Genomic DNA, 16,536 nt, shown 5'->3' with positions numbered 1-16,536 from the left:
TGCAAAAGAAAAATATATCCATCTCGTAGAGCAAGAGTTTCTCTTTCAGATGATACTATTCACAATTAAATCCAGGCTGACTATTTTGTAGTAATGGGCTTTGAACTTTGGTAAATAAAGCCATTTGCGCTGACACTGCCAAATTTGAAGAGATTTTGCAAGGCGACTATAAAGCCTGGGTAGTTGGAAATCCAGCTGTATTATGTCCAGCACAAAGATAAGACTTGGTAAAAAGTTCAAGTCCATATCTTTATCTGCAAGGAAATTATTGCAGTCTGAATATTGGTCAAAATTTGTCGCATTAAGTCACGACAGAATTAGGGGTACACTTTGAGTCGACTTGTTTGACCGGATTTTGCATCAGTAATCTTATAATTAATTTCGTTTGAATCAGCACAAAAAACTGTACAGGGTCTCATCTTACTAACCATTCTTATGAATTGGTTTCAATTTTATGAGACCCCAAAAATGGCATTTTGTCTGATGTCGCGCGCATGCGAACTTACTACCCTTCAGACAAGGGGGTGTAGATCAGCAAGTATTGCAGCTAGAGGCTTGAAATCTTGAGAAACTTAATTTAGCACTTGACTAGTGCTACAGATAAAATTTGAAGAAAATTGGAGACATGATGGTGGGAAGGTTTAGACCACTTGGCATGGAATGACCCGAGTGACAGTGGCACATAGTGCTCCAAACACTGAAAAATGACTTTCAGAGTATAGGTGTAGATGTAGCAATCATCCCCACATAAGGTTTCCACATCTGATATTCTGTAACAGTAATAGACATTGAGAAGGTATACTGTCACTCAAGGCATTCCAGCAATGTGTAGTATACATGCTATACACCTCTCTTTGTACCAAATTTTTAAAGGTCAAGGTATTTCTGTTCAGCTCTCTTTCAAAATTTTCTTTCCTGCTTTTGTAATGTACTGGATTGTGTTTATCTACAGTGAGACTGAAGATCTACCAGACATGCTCAGTTCTGAGACATCTGCAGACGAAGCAAAAAACTTCCCACCCGGATCACAGCAGTATCCAACATCTTATCCAGAGGTACTGGAACAGGATCAAATGGGTGCACCACTGCAGTTGCCAGTTGGGCCAACTGCAGAGGACACATCAGCATTTCGTGAGAGATCTAAATCTTATGGAAGTCTGTAAGTAAAAACTGACTTCAAATGTCTCAAACTAAAGCTGAGTTGTGAAAGTGAGAAGCCTATGGAAAAGACCAGATTGGAATATCAACATGGGCATAAGAGGAGAGGAGCAGAGAAAGGAAAAAAACCGGTGGCAGTGTGGGATACAATGAGGGTGAGGGTGAGGAGACATGAACTGGGAGAAGGTATGACAGAAGGGATGGAAATTGTTGGGTGGAGGGTGTGGGGACAGTAAGTTACTGTAGGTTGAGGCTGGGACAATTTTGGGAGTGGAGAACTACCATCTACCCAGTTCAGAAAAGCTTGTGGTGGAGGCGATGATCTGTATGGCCTTGGTTGTGAAGCAGCCATTGAAGTGAAGCGTGTTATGTTCAGCTATATATTGCACCACGAGATGGTCCACTTCGCCCTTGGCCACAGTTTGGCTGTGGCCATTCATCCTGGTGAATAACTGGTTGGTAGTCACAAAAATATAAAAAGCTGTGCAATGATTGTAACAGAGCTGTTATGACATGTTTGCTTTCAAAGGTGCCTCAATCTTTGATAGGTGTAGGATAAATGTGTAACAGCACTGGAATGAGGTGTCCTGGGTGGGTTGACTGTGCAAGGCTAGACCAGGGATACAATCCCAGTGCCAAGGGATTGGGATTGGGAGTTCCATAAGACTGGACTAGAATGTTTGGAGGTTGGGTGGGTGACGAAATACCACTTTAGGATGAGTGGGAATGATATAGGGTAGGATGGCTCGTATTTCAGGGCATGATGATCACAACCTTGATGAAGTATGTGGTTCAGCTGTTCCAATCCACTCCTAAAGTGGTGTTCCCTCAACTATTCAAGCTCAACAACATCCTATTCCATCCTTAAGAGACTGCTAATCCCAACCACTCACTACAAGGATCATATCCCTGTGCAAGAACCAGATGCAAGCCCTGCACAATACACCCACCCAGCTCTTCCTATTAGTCCTGTTGCGGAATTATACCACTGCATCAGGGGGTAATGTACCTGTGAAAGCGCTCATGTCATATATTCCAGCTCTGCTGCAGTAACTGCACAGCCTTTTATATTGGTGTGACTGCCAAACGGCTATCCACTGGGATGAATGGCCACCACTATACTGTGTCAGAGGGCAAACTTGACCATCCTGTTCAACAATATGATGTTGAACATAACACGCTTGATTTCAATGGCTGCTTCAAAACCTTGGCCATTCAGGTCCTCGACTCGATCACCAGCTTTCCTGAACTGTGCAGTTTGTAGTTCTCAGAGTCTGACATCATCCCAGCTTCAACCTACTGTCCCCAAGCCCTCCACCCGGAAGGTTCTGCCCCCTCTGTCGTATCACCTCCTCCCAATTAATGTCCCCTCAACCACACTGTGTACCACTATCTGCCAATGCACCCACCAGTCTTTCCCCTTCTCTGCTCCACTCCTTTCCAACTCACTGTTTGCACCATCCCTCCCCACAGCCTCCTGACACTGTTCGTGGCAGTGTTGTGCCACCTAGTCCCTGCCACCTGGTTGCAAATCAGCATGTCATCTTTACAGTGAGTAGCAGTCTATCATTTTCATAATATTGTTTTTGATTTGCTCTCCTACAAGGGCTCAGGTAGCACAATTGATTGTATTTGTTCAATAAGAGACAGAATAGTCAAGAGATCAGAAATGAGCCCTGTATACTCACTTTAAACTCCCCAGTAAGTCCTGTGGCCTCCTCTGCAAACTCACTCTCTGCTTTTCACAGTAGATTTGACTCGTGAGTATCTGCCACAGCCCAATCATCACCTGAATCTATTGCCAGGTACAAGTGGACTTGACTCACTCAGGAAGGAGAGTGAATACGCCAGATAGTGGGTATAAATGCAGACTCGGAGCATTCCCACTAGTTACACAATCATTTTGAAATAAATTTCCACTGTTAAACTGGAAAGTAATGTTAATTTATTTCACAATCATTATTTCATCTTTATAGCCATTCTCTAGTGCAAGCTGAAATGTCACAAGATGTTTGACCTACCTAAATGACAGAAGTGGCTTGAATACCAATATAACAATGATTGCTCAACTGTGATTATTATTCTTTTGATACATACATTTATTTAGGTAAAACTTTTGAAGACTGCTGTAGATTTATTTTAATATTTAATATACAGTATATTCAGAGAATGCCTAACAATTATATTGACATGTTTATAGGTATTACTGATCTGTAAGGACAGTAACAGAAAGCACGACATGAGGGTGAACTGCAATCTCTAAATGGTGATTAATTATTAAAATAAATTACAGAAATGAATGATAAGCAACACAACTCACAGCAAGCCCAAAAAGACAAGTTGCCATCACAAAATAAATACATAAATAACACACTCTTTTGTGGCACAAGTATAATAGTGATGATGCTCTGTGCCCAGTTTTCATTTGATGCAGCACATATATTTTCTCCTGGTGGAGGTGAAACAAACAAGAATAAAACCATTTTGATTGCATTTGACAACATTTGTATGTTTCTGTGTGAAGCATGGACTATAGTGTAAACATACTGCAGATACCACTCCACCTCTAATGGAACTCTTTTGCAATTGCATATTTTCCATCAATTAATTTTTGATTTACATCCTCTACAGTCCCATAAGACAGCTTCCTTAAATGCTATTTGATCCTGACAATTGGTCATTTCCTCCTGTTGGTTCCACTTCACAGCAGCAAGATCATGTACTCATCTCCTGCAGTAACAGTAAGTTTCAACTCACCTGCTTTAGTAAGAGGGAACAAGTCAATGAGTATGAGGTGACTGCAGCACCGTAGTTCTCAGACTCCTCTTACTCGCAAACTACAGCAGGAATGACGCAAACACATTTGCATTGATGTAACAGCAGTGCCTTGATGTTTTAAGTAAGCACCCTAACATCACTCATACTTGCTCCATTTGTGATCTCTAGTACTGCACGGACATGCAGTTTTAATTTACTGGATATCCAGGTCTTCATATGCAATCGTCAAACAGCTGCATAGTGGGTGGTAGAGAGTATCTTGTACAAAAGTTAGTTTGTTTGTCATGTTCAACTGGAATATGTTGAAATGCATCTTCACCTTGGCCTTTACATCCTTACCATTTCAGTATTATGGGAGATATGCACGCACTCAGCAAGATAAAATGTTGCTTCCAGAATGAGATTTTCACTCTGTAGCGGAGTGTGCACTGATATGAAACTTCCTGGCAGATCAAAACTGTGTGTCAGACCGAGACTTGAACTCAGGACCTTTGCCTTTCACGGGCAAGTGCTCTACCAACAGAGTTACCCAAGCGTGACTCACACCCTGTCCTCACAGCTTTACTTCTGCCAGTACCTCATCTCCTACCTTCCAAACTTAACAGAAGCTCTCCTGCAAACCTTGCAAAACTAGCACACCTGAAAGAAAGGATATTGCGGAGACATGGCCTAGCCACAGCCTGGGGCATGTTTCCAGAATGAGATTTTCACTCTGCAGTGGAGTGGTAGAGCACTTGCCCGTGAAAGGCAAAGGTCCTGAGTTCGAGTCTCGGTCCGGCACACAGTTTTGATCTGCCAGGAAGTTAAAATGTTGCTGTTTATTTTGCATGATAAAATCTATATAAGGCACATGCTGGTAACCTGAGCACATGTGATTGTTAAATTAAGCACTCATAAGGTCATCACTGAATCACTAACAAGTAAATCACACTGAAACATCAAAATAGTCTCCTAAAAGGATCTCTGTGCCTCAGAGTTCAATCAGTTCAAAACTAGTAACTGATAAAATTCCAATAACAAGAGCTAAATTACTTACTTACAACATGAAAACAGAATAGCAATAGCTGAAAAAGGAAGTTAGATTCATCCTGAAAAATTCTGTTCAGAAACTGGTACAAGAACTACTTAAATTTGCCACAGGTCTCAACAGGCATTCTCGTGTTCAGACAGGTGTAATGAAACAACAAGGTTATACAGTTCTAAAACAAAAAATAAATTCTAAAACATGTCATATTATCTTGAAACATTTATGTATAATTTAAGAAAAGGTACCAGGACTGCGCCTTTTTCCACTAATCAACTCTGGTCCAGTTGCACACATTTCAACATATTATAAGCCAATACTTTTAAGGGGACCCGAAACGTCCTATACCTCCAATGTTAAATGTAAGGAAAATTTTCTTATGAACTATTAACACCAGAATGATGAAACTTTTACAGTATAATATTACATATATTTAATACCATGTACCATATGGATTTTAATTTATTGGGAAGATATTATTGTTACTGAAAATAATTGACACATTTTTTGACATAGTATCTTTGAAATAAAATCTGTTATCAATTACGTATCACAAAAAGGCTATGACACAAGGTGTATATTGGCATTGTTTACATTCCTTGAAAATTTGAAGTCTATATCTCTAATAGTTTAGTACAAAATGTTCCTCATATGGCAAAAAAGTGAACTTGTGGAAAAAGAGTTTAAAAGTTTCACTAACATTTTAGTGGAGTCCAGGACCACAGGGGGGTTTTCACTGTTACTAGACATCTCCCCATCTAGCCTTCTTTTCACACCTTTCATTCTTTGTCTGGCTTGCCTCTCACACTCCTTTTATTTCCTTTCAGCATCCCGTTTCCTCTTTGTCTATCGACATCATTGCACTCACCATGTACTTTCCGGGCATCACATCCAACTTCTGCAGCACATTGCACTTTATAATGTCACCTTTGTTGTACGTAGCAATGGCATCATATACTCCAAAATGAAGAGTATGAGTTTCCACAAACACATTTTTTGGGATTCTGGTCCAAATTACATTATTCACACTTTCATTTTGATTTTGTGTACGTCCATGGAGACATTTCTTCAAAACTTAAGTTGCAGAAAGATCTCTGAAAATTGGTTTTATAGCCTTCATGACAGTTTCTGGTAGACTGTGGTGATGCTTGTATACACGTTCAGATCCCTGATATTTGTTGTACTTGCATCAGGAATTGGGTCCCTGTGGGCATAGTCCATGTAGTGGTTCCTCGTCAGTCGATAAGGTGTGATAGTAAAGTGCCATTACAGCCTTTTCCATTGCATCAACACTGAGTATTTTACCTTATTGCCAGTCCATAGTCTCTCTGAAATCTGTTGATTACCTCGTCTGTCAATCTTTTAGCTCCACCCAAAAGTTTTCCATCACTGAGTACTTGGCCTTTCATTGTGGTCTTCAGTCGACGCAGCCTTGTTCCCATACGTTTCTGAACATGACCTATGCAATCCTGTTTAGTAATGGTAACTCATTTCCATAAGGTTTCAGCTCAGATACAGCATCAAAAGACTTCGAATCACCATCACCCAGGAACTGTAGGTATCTGACCTTGTGCCACAGGAGAGAACGACTGTCTTTCACACCGGAAACTTCCATGGACCCACTAGACCCACTGTAATTCCTTCGACAGTTTTCTGCATGCTCATCCTTCACTCATTTAGGACACCTACAGTCCTTGGATTTAGTTATAACATCTATAACTTTTGTAGTATCAGCACTTGTTGCTGTTATTACCCCATTATGTGAAGTGTGTCCGCGCTTCTGCCATGTACCATCTAGTGCGACAGTCGGGTCCCGAGGATTCTCAACATCTGGAATTTATTCAATCGCTGCCATAGCCTCCTCCACTGCTTCTTTCAAGGGTTCTTGGGCAATATCTTCAACACAGGATCCAACAACCGAGTTATATTTTGAGAGTTTTGGTGGTGGTGGTGGTGGTGGTGGTGGTGGTGGTGGTGGTGGAGGAGGAGGATTCATTACACCACAAAACATTTGACCAGCAGAGTATCCCTTACGGACTGACCTTAGATCATAAACACATTTAATATTTACACAATAGTACTTGCTTTTTCACTATCACTTTCACCTTGGCCTATTTTGATATATTCTGAGTTCCAAAATGAAGCACTGTAATGACAACTAGTACAATGGAGACACATTACTGCCGCAAGTCCTATGTGTCGCTTGACATTTATTGACATACTCAATTTGCAACATTCCTTACACAGTACTGAACTCTCATTCACCTTTGAGAGCAATGAAATGTTAATTATTTCATTCACATTACCCTCACTACACTTTTCCAATAAACTGCAGTATTTTTTTTCAGTTGATCCATGCAACTTCTTGCTTCTGCTAGAGACAGGAGTAGATTTCATTTCATGAATAACCTCACTATTTTCAGAATCATTTCCCAAGGTTGGAGAAATTGTCACAGTTCCACTAGTGTACCTCAGAGGAGGCTTCTTCCTCCTGTAAACTCTGTTACTAAATCGAGGCATATTTGATAAGTGCCAGTTATGCAATAGAAATACAACACAAATCGTGCAATAACCACCAAATGCTCAATGTAAACAACAGTATCCAACGACTACAATACACAGACAAAACAATTGCCTATCAAATCATGTTGCCAACATAATACAAAGTCTTTGGAAAGACTGGAAGTTTTGAAAAACGATGTTTTCAATGAACATGTATCCATGGAAATTCAATGTCGCGACATGCCCTCTACAGCACATTATTGAAAATATTTTCAATACTTGGAGTTGTGCTACAGGTAAGATTAATATGTCATTTTAAAGAGGAAGATCTGTAGTATTTTATTTCAATAAACTGAAAACCCAAAATTTCATCATTTTTAAGTTCCAGGTTCCCTTAATTGCTACTGGGGAATTAACTCCTCTCTGTCATTAATTAAATTCAATCACAGTGACAACCCACACAACCACAAGACGACATAATAAACTTAACTACAGTCAATCAGCTCACCTACTTTGAAACAAAGTGAAGTTCATGGCAATATTTCACCCAGGGGTATAATATATACAGATTTGTGGTTATCACGGAAGACTCGTTGAGAAGTAACTCACTTCAATCTAAAATATACATTTATTGATCACTTGTACCTATAACAATTATGACGGTTCCACATCTTATGCACCAAAAGTTCACACAAGACATACTAGTCAAAAGAAGAAAGGTGCTAAAGATAGGACACTCTGTGCCAGAGACACCACAGATTAATTTCAATCACAGCAGCACACCAGGTACTTACTGCACTCCCTTTCAAATCTTAAAGGAACACACAAATTTAACATACTGTACCACAATAGTTACCACCTGGTTTCAAAACATCAAACAAAGAACCAATTTTTGTAGACACACAAATGATGGGCATCTGATCTTACATGAGTACCATATTCACCCTCGCAAGTAGTATGCTCACTGGCTTTGTACAACTAAGTCCTACTTACAAGGGAATGATACCATAAGACATGTTGAAACGTAGCCTGAAATTTTTTACACAGGAAGAAGACAACAAAAGAAATGTGCGTGCGAGGTTGGCAGCACATTTGTAAACAGAAAACACAACCAGATAAAAATTTGTAAAGGACACTTCAGGTTGCTGTTCATTGATAGTTTCTCTGATTTGAACCTGCGACCGTAGTGGTCGTGTGGTTCCAGACTGTAGCGCCTAGAACCGCTCGGCCACTCCGGCCAGCTTAGTCCATGCACATTGACAGTTGATAACATGGAAAGGCAGCAGGTTTTTCAATTTGGGGATCACTATATGATTGATAGCCATATATAAATTCTTCATTTTTTTCTTTTTTCTGCACTTCAATTGCTGGTCTGCAATATTTCCATATGATAGATGTATGTACTAATTCTGCCACAAAAGTAGTTCAAGGTGTACCTGCTGTGAGATCACTGTGGTATTCATTATCATATACCATAACAGAAGGTAATGATGAGCTCCCATCTGCTGAGTTACATCTAACAAGGGAATGGTCCATTAAGACGTGTCAAAACCTACCTTAAAATTTTTTACATGAGAAAAAGACAACGAAAGAAATGCACTGCCAAAATTTTCACTGCTAAGAGGCAGTGCAAACATTTTGTAAAAAATGTTGAAGTTACACATTTATGCCGCGCAAAGAATAGTTTATAACGGCAGTTTGTACAGCCCTGCCTGCCTAGCGTGTGACTTGGCAAATCACTCGTGCAGCCCCTAAAGACTGGTTTACAATGGAATGAATGGAAGTGAACATGTGCGAATGAGCATTTGCAGAAAAATTCACTATCTTTCACTTGTATATGGGTAGAATCATTTATACTACAGGAAATGGAACAGAACACGAGGTAGCAAACATTGACTATGAACACTGTGTTGTTAGTTTCTAGTTTTTGGAGGTAATATAAAACATACAGGATATTCAGTGATGATTATTTTGCATGGCGAGTGCACTGTTCTTGATGGAGTATGTAAAATGGCACAGGGAAGGAAGAATTTAAGTGTCAATTTGTATGGAAGCGTAATGTGTGGAGATTATGTACTTTACATGGAATTGAGTCTTCACCTCCCCTGGTACAAAATTTTCCTTGTATGTTGGCTGTCATTTTTCCCTGGCTCCCCATTACCATTGAGGGGAAATTTATAAACAGAACACTAATTACCAATGTCAAGCATCACCTCAAGTAGTGGCACAGCTAGCGTTTCCACTATGCGTGTAAGGTCTAATGGTCATTTTCTTTCCTCTGTTTTTCTAAAACAAAAATGGTCTAGTGGCAAAGAAAGCACTCTCTTAGTAATCCAGATAACACAGGATGTAATACTGTTTAGACCGCAACTTTTTCACTATGATTTTTAACTGAGTATTCAATTCTCACAGATGGAGTGGCCACGAAAGACATGCTCCGGATTTCCCGTTAAACTGCAGGTCTCCATTTTCCAATTAGCTAACGGGGGAGGGTTAGGGACACTTAAGTAGCTGCAGTGGCATCCAATTGAAAGACCTGCAAGAGGCCTACTGGTACACCAGGCAGAATTATCTTTTGCTTGTGCTTGTTCTTGTTTGCTCCTCTGAAAAACTGGCTTAAACTATACAAGCAATTTTTTGAATAACTTCATATTGACAGTTCAGTTCTTGCCCATGTAATTCTGAAAAAAGTGGCTGGTACAGAAATAAAAATCATGGCAGTGCTTGATGTCACATATGACTTCAGTCAGTGAGGACTTAATGTGTTGAAATGAAATATGTCCTGCGGTACAGTATGTTATAACAATACCTGTAGGCCATTCCTTATTATAATGTCTGAATGTTGTATATTTGACTATCAGTGAAACAGTTCTTTGTTTATTCCCCGTAGTGTCACAAAAATGTGAAATGTGTATTGAATGACAAAATCAAACATTATTCGTGTACCAGGCGCACTGGACAAAGGAAAAATTGATGAAGTCAGGCACTTTGCAGTAACCTAGTTTTATTTAGACAGAATTGGGATGGAGTCAGAAATGTTTGTTGTTGTTCTGCATATTGTGCTGCATACTATGTGTACTTCATCAAATTCGTGAAGCATGATGAAAACTGGTAATGCACATATGACCGGAGCTTAAGAATACTGTTCTGCTCATAAACCTGAAGTAAGAGAGACGTAGCAGAAATTATGTTGTCTGATTATTTCCTGAAAAGTGCTTTCCACTGTCGAAAAAAATTCTTTATTAAGAGGTTGAATCACTCTAGTAGTTCCAAGTGGGCTCCACACTACATCTACAGATTTTTTTGTCATCCTGCACAAAAACAGAGGTGTCATTACATCCAAACGATGAATCCAACAAAAGCAAGTTATTAGTTTCTGCAGCTGGTAGGAATATGTTTCGATAATTATTCTTTCCCATTTTTCCAGATTTTGATACACTGACTAAAAGATATTTGCAACTAAACACTCCATTTTTTTATTTGTGGTCCTGATTTGCTTTGCCATTGTTTAAGAGAGATATACAGCTGCGGAAACAGTAAACCACTCATACTTATCACTGGTATTATCATATGTGAATTGCATTCATTGATTGGCAGCCGACTTCATATTTTTTTATTTTTTTATTTATTTTTTATTTTTTGTTTTTTATTGTTTTTTTATTTTTTGTTTATTTTTTGTTTATTAATTTTTTATTTTTTTGTTTATTTCTTTTTTGTTTATTTCTTTTGTTTATTTTTTTTTGTTTTTTGTTTGTTTTTTGTTTGTTTGTTTTTGTTTGTTTGTTTTTTATTTTTTGTTTATTGTTATCAACCCACCCCACCCTCCGCATCCTGAAATGATAATGTGCAGTGTGCACGCAGTTCTTTCATGAAACCTGATTCATCGGCATTATTAACAGCAGTTTGTCTTTATGTCAACTATGAATTTCTCTTTAGCACTGTATATCAGTGGCAGCTGCTGTACATGTTTATGTGATGTAAACTTCGTAATTTTGCGACTTCCTATTCTGTAAGATTTCTTGAACATGCATAGCCTGTTCAACGAAGCCTTGAAATAAGAAACGTTCATGTCGGATGCAATTTGGAGGGCCCAGTCTCCTAGATCCCTATCGGTAACGGTGCATAGCCTCTCACGAGCTGTTTTAAATCTTTTGAACAGTTTTTCATTCAGATGGTTTCGGGTTTTTGCTTGGAGCATATTTCTTTCTTAATGTAATTCATTCTTCCGTTTGAACAGTTCACACTCAAATTGTACAAAACGAAAATGCCTTTGCACACTGTGTAACTTCAAGTGTTTTTCTCCTCTTTCGTTTAACTAATATTACACTGCCTTTTCTTTGTCACTGAAAGCAGTTTCAGTAAGTGTCTCTTTTAGGCTTGGAAGGTATTCTTCATAGCTGTTACTGGCACAACTGACGTCATCTTAATCACAATTCATCACATCGTCACAGTTATTTCCTATTTCTTCTAATGTATCCACAATTTCAAACAAAATGTCAATATCATTTGAATGTATGTCGAGGAAATAAACTAACAAATGACACATTTGTACATCCTCAGGAGAAGTAGGTGATTTTTGGCTGGAAACCACATTCTTCATATTTCATCATTGCTAAATAGATAACATTAATTGGATTCCACATTACTGTGAAACTGGAAGAAAAGATATCAGGCATGCCTTATGAAAGCACAATAAATATTAATTCAGCTTTGTCTGTATTGTCAATCTTAACAATACTCCAAAAAGCAACTGATAATTTGTAATACTTGAGTAGCCAATTCGAGAGAATAGTAACTGTGTAGTGTAGTGTCAGTGAAACTACCAATGAACAGCAACCTGAAATGTTCTTTACAAATTTCTATCTGGTTGTGTTGTGTTGTGTTTCCTGTTTACAAAGTAGGGGTGCACATTTGTACTGCTGCCTGGTGCACTAAGAATTTGGCAATTTTTAGCTGTTTTTTTACTTAGCAGTTAAAATTTGGACAATACATTTCTTTCGTTGTCTTCTTCCTGTAGGTTTTGACATGTCTTTTTGGACCATTCCCTTGTTAGTGCAAAGAAATGGGATTTGATACATCAACTTTGGCTAATGATATCTATAAATTGACATTTTTACAGGGTTTTTCATATGTACCTCCAGCATTTCAAAGGTAAACTATCCAAAAACAAGGCATACAAAGAAATGAGAATATTAGTAGATAGAGCATGAAGTAGTTTGTGAGAGCCCCACTGGTGGAGGCAGGTCAGAAAAGTGGTCTGTAATGGCATGGTGGGTGCATTTTGTGATAACAGATAAAAGCTCTGACAGAAAAAACAATCCACTCATGAGAAAACACATTCCATGGGACTGGCTGCTTGGCTGCTTATGTGACATAAGGAAGGCAGGTCAATTTTGAAGCATCAGCAGAGAAAGTGAAGAGAGAGAGAGAGAGAGAGAGAGAGAGAGAGAGAGAGAGAGAGAGAGAGAGAGTGTGTGTGTGTGTGTGTGTGTGTGTGTGTGTGTGTGTGTGTGTGTGTGTGTGTGTGTGTGTATCATTCGTCTGCTTCCCGAAGAAATTGATGACGCATGCAGCCAGAGAACTGAGAGAACTGCAGATACTGCATTCAAATGTCTGGAACATTCTATGCAAATGTGTGTGTTTAAAAGCATGACAGCTGCAGTTGTTCAGTGTTCTAACCACTCAGGACAATCATCACTGTTCTGACTTCCAGTGACTTCCAGTGACTTCCAGTGACTTCCAGTGACTTCCAGTGACTTCCAGTGACTTCCAGTGACTTCCAGTGACTTCCAGTGACTTCCAGTGACTTCCAGTGTTTACTGAAGGAAGACTTTCACAGAAATTGATTTTCAATGATGAAGCCATGTTTTATGCTTCTAAAGTTTAACCATAATAATACATATATTTTGGGCACAGAACCACCACATAAGATTGTGAAACAATTTTGTGATTCACCTAAAGTTATTGCTTTTGTGCCATGTCCTTGTAAGGACAATCTTCCTTTGTGGAGGAAACTGTGACTGGTTTTATTTATATTGACATTGTGCAGTAATGACACAGCTCAAATTACTGGAAGACAATGGAGACCTCATTGTGCAACAAGATTATGCTCTACCACTGTTTCTTTCAGATGGTGATTATTTCAATGCCAAATTACCTCAGCAATGGATTGGACATGCTCCCCATTATGGCTTTCCTTTCCTTTCCTTCAGTGGATCCTACAGTCACCCATCTTAATCCCATGTGATTTCTTTTTACACAGGGTTATGTCAAAAATTGTGTGTTCCTGCCTCCACTGCCATTTAATATGGAAGAAATAAAAGGCAGGATAATTAATGCAGTTGCTGATATCGACCCCATGTTGGTACATATATGGCAATAGTTTACTATCATACTGACATTTATCATGTCACAAATGGTACCCACATTAATCACCTGTAGAGTCGAGAACTTGGAGAAATGCTCTATCCATTGGCATATGTCTATTTTCTGAATGTCTGGCAATTGTTCCACAATAGTTTTTAGACTCTGGAGACACAAATACCAGTAACCCTGTATTTTTGTGGAATTCCAATTGTGCAATAAAATAATTTAGTTGCCAGTCCTAAAATGGACAAGTTTTCTGATAATTATTTGTTACTACCAGACTTCATGTAACAGTAATTTACATGTATATTGATGAGATCAGTAATTACATGTATGAGAGTAAATTCTCATAGTCATGGGATAAAAAAAGTTAGTTACATTGATGTGCAGAATCACAGCTTTTGAACTGTTTAAAATATTAATACATTATAATAAAAAAAAATGAGAGCTGTATGGATTACTGTAGAATGTGAGACAGCAATGACAACATTGTGGTCTCACATTCTTCATTGCTGTAAAGCCTGAACACACTTTTCCAAATACTTGAAATTCACAATCAATATTACTGCATTTAAATCTTAATTGCTACAAAGCACCTTGGTCACATTGGAAGCAGGTATCAAAGACATCTATACTAAAATTGCTGAGATCACAGTTAATTAATACAGGTACAAAAGTTGGATCTATTGAGGAAGGAGAAACTATGGGTTCAACCCCAGCTGGATAACATAAAAATAAGAGCCATCTATGAATGGGTCAGCCATCATCTGTTGTGGGGAAAGTTTCAAACAGCTCAGAAGCAATCTGGTCATAAATAATAGTGCTGCTCAAAAAACATCTGTGGCTATTGCCAAAACTATTGGTTCCAGACTGGAACAAAACCAATGAAATAATTTAAAGGCAACCCTGTACAGAAAAATAATCACTCTGTAACTACCACAAGAAGAATCTGAAAGACACGGGCATAGGACAGGACTGATGCATCTCAGACAGACATCAACCTATCGTATCAGACTGACAGCAGTATCAGTACTGTCTGAGGGGCTATACTTATCAGTGATGGCTACAAGTATCAGCATGGAACAAATTATTCAATCTGCTAAAGTGGCGCTCTGACTATTCCCACAACCTGAAGCCAAAGACTACAAAGAGCAAAACCACCCAAATGTTACATCTTTTGGGAAGAAAGACCCACCATAAAAGTAATTAAGGATAGAGGAACACAGGAATGAATACATGGTGGTTTTTCACGTGGATTAAGAAAAAGCCATATGGTTGCAATAGGTATTGTGCAATATGAACAAGAACTGACAGATTTGTTGAATGAGCCCATCTACAAACAACTTACAGTGAAGGTTATTAAGAAGATGCAATCATTAATCCAAAACTCCAGCCTTGATAATGATATAGCATGGGCACTGACCACCAAAGTTCTGGCAACACCAAGAATTTATGAATTACCTTTGATACGTAATGAAAGCTGCTCCCTGAGGTCCATTGTTAATGGGACTGAATTGCCTACCTATTGGGTTGCTGCAAAATTTCATAGTGTTTTTCCATAAGTTTCATAATCACAACAGATACACATAATAGAGACTTTAGTCATTAAGAATATATTTCCCTTCACTATTTACAACAGTCAGCCAATGCTGGGGTACCATTTTTATTCCGCAACTGTAGAAAACATGTGGTTTTCAGGTGAAGAACTCTTCGAGCCATGTTTGGAGTGCATTTTCGTCCAGAAAGGAAGTTCCTTAAAGGTTACTTGATTGAGAGCAGAAAAGGTGAAAATCTGAGGGACCAAACTAAGGTGAACAAGGTGGGTGGGGAATGACTTTCCAACCCATCTTCGGCATAGTGTTTTTTGTCAGTCTAGCAGAATGCAGGCGAGTGTTGTTATGGAGTAGCATCACTTCACACTGTATTCCTTATCATTGTTCTATTGTTCTTAGATTGCTTCTGCAGGAAGCCTCAGTTGTTAACAATAAATGTCAGCAGTGATCCAAATGACAAAATGACAATACGTAAACTCAAATAGAAACTACAAATAAAAAATGATGATCAATAAATAAGCCCATAGCAACTGGAAAATTAACATACCAAACAAAAATGTTACAAAATTACACACCACCCTAATGAAATAATATGTGAAGGATTATACTTGATTAATTTAGCTTACCCAGAAGCAGTGCGTACAGCAAACTGATACCTATTCCGTCCCTGGACTTGAGGCCCACAGAACTCCCAATGGCAGACACATGAGGTCTACTGAAAACTTACATACATCAACCAGTGCCTACATACCAAACCCCATCATCTCATTCAGAAGTGTTCTACCCTACACATGGCAACAACTAGAGCCCACATCAGTATCAAAAGCAAGATCAAACAACAATCGAGAGAACTGCATAACACCTATGGAGCTGACAGATACAATAAGTGGTCATGTGCTTACCATAAGTCAAGGGTGTCGATGACAGAGAAGGCAAACTGCTTTGCCAAGGAGGAATCAAATCTATTTCTGGAATGACAACAGGATCCAGGATTTGGTAGGCCCCACTAAAGTTACAGTAAAAGCCCTCATTATCACAGATTCACAAGAAGATAGTGCTAGTGTAGAGCAAAGGAGGGATATGGAGGGAGGGATTGGTGATCTGACTGACTGACTGACTGACTGACTGACTGACTAAGCCCAAGTGCTATGTCCA

At 38.8% G+C, this 16,536-nt stretch overlaps 1 protein-coding gene across 1 annotated transcript in view; it reads left to right on the top strand.

Annotated features, from left to right (window-relative positions):
- Positions 1-1,163, top strand: part of LOC126416854 (uncharacterized) — a 79,705-nt gene extending 78,542 nt beyond the window's left edge. The window contains exon 3 of the mRNA XM_050084737.1: positions 953-1,163. Within this exon, the coding sequence (XP_049940694.1) occupies positions 953-1,163 (211 nt within the window). The remainder of the gene's footprint in view (positions 1-952) is intronic.
- The last annotated feature ends 15,373 nt before the right edge of the window (positions 1,164-16,536 follow it).

This window comes from Schistocerca serialis, chromosome 8 (assembly GCF_023864345.2).
Source record: "Schistocerca serialis cubense isolate TAMUIC-IGC-003099 chromosome 8, iqSchSeri2.2, whole genome shotgun sequence".
In the NCBI taxonomy this organism is placed as follows: Eukaryota; Metazoa; Arthropoda; class Insecta; order Orthoptera; family Acrididae; genus Schistocerca; species Schistocerca serialis.
Note: the sequence above shows the minus strand (reverse complement) of the source record. Positions and strands in the feature narration are given on the sequence as shown.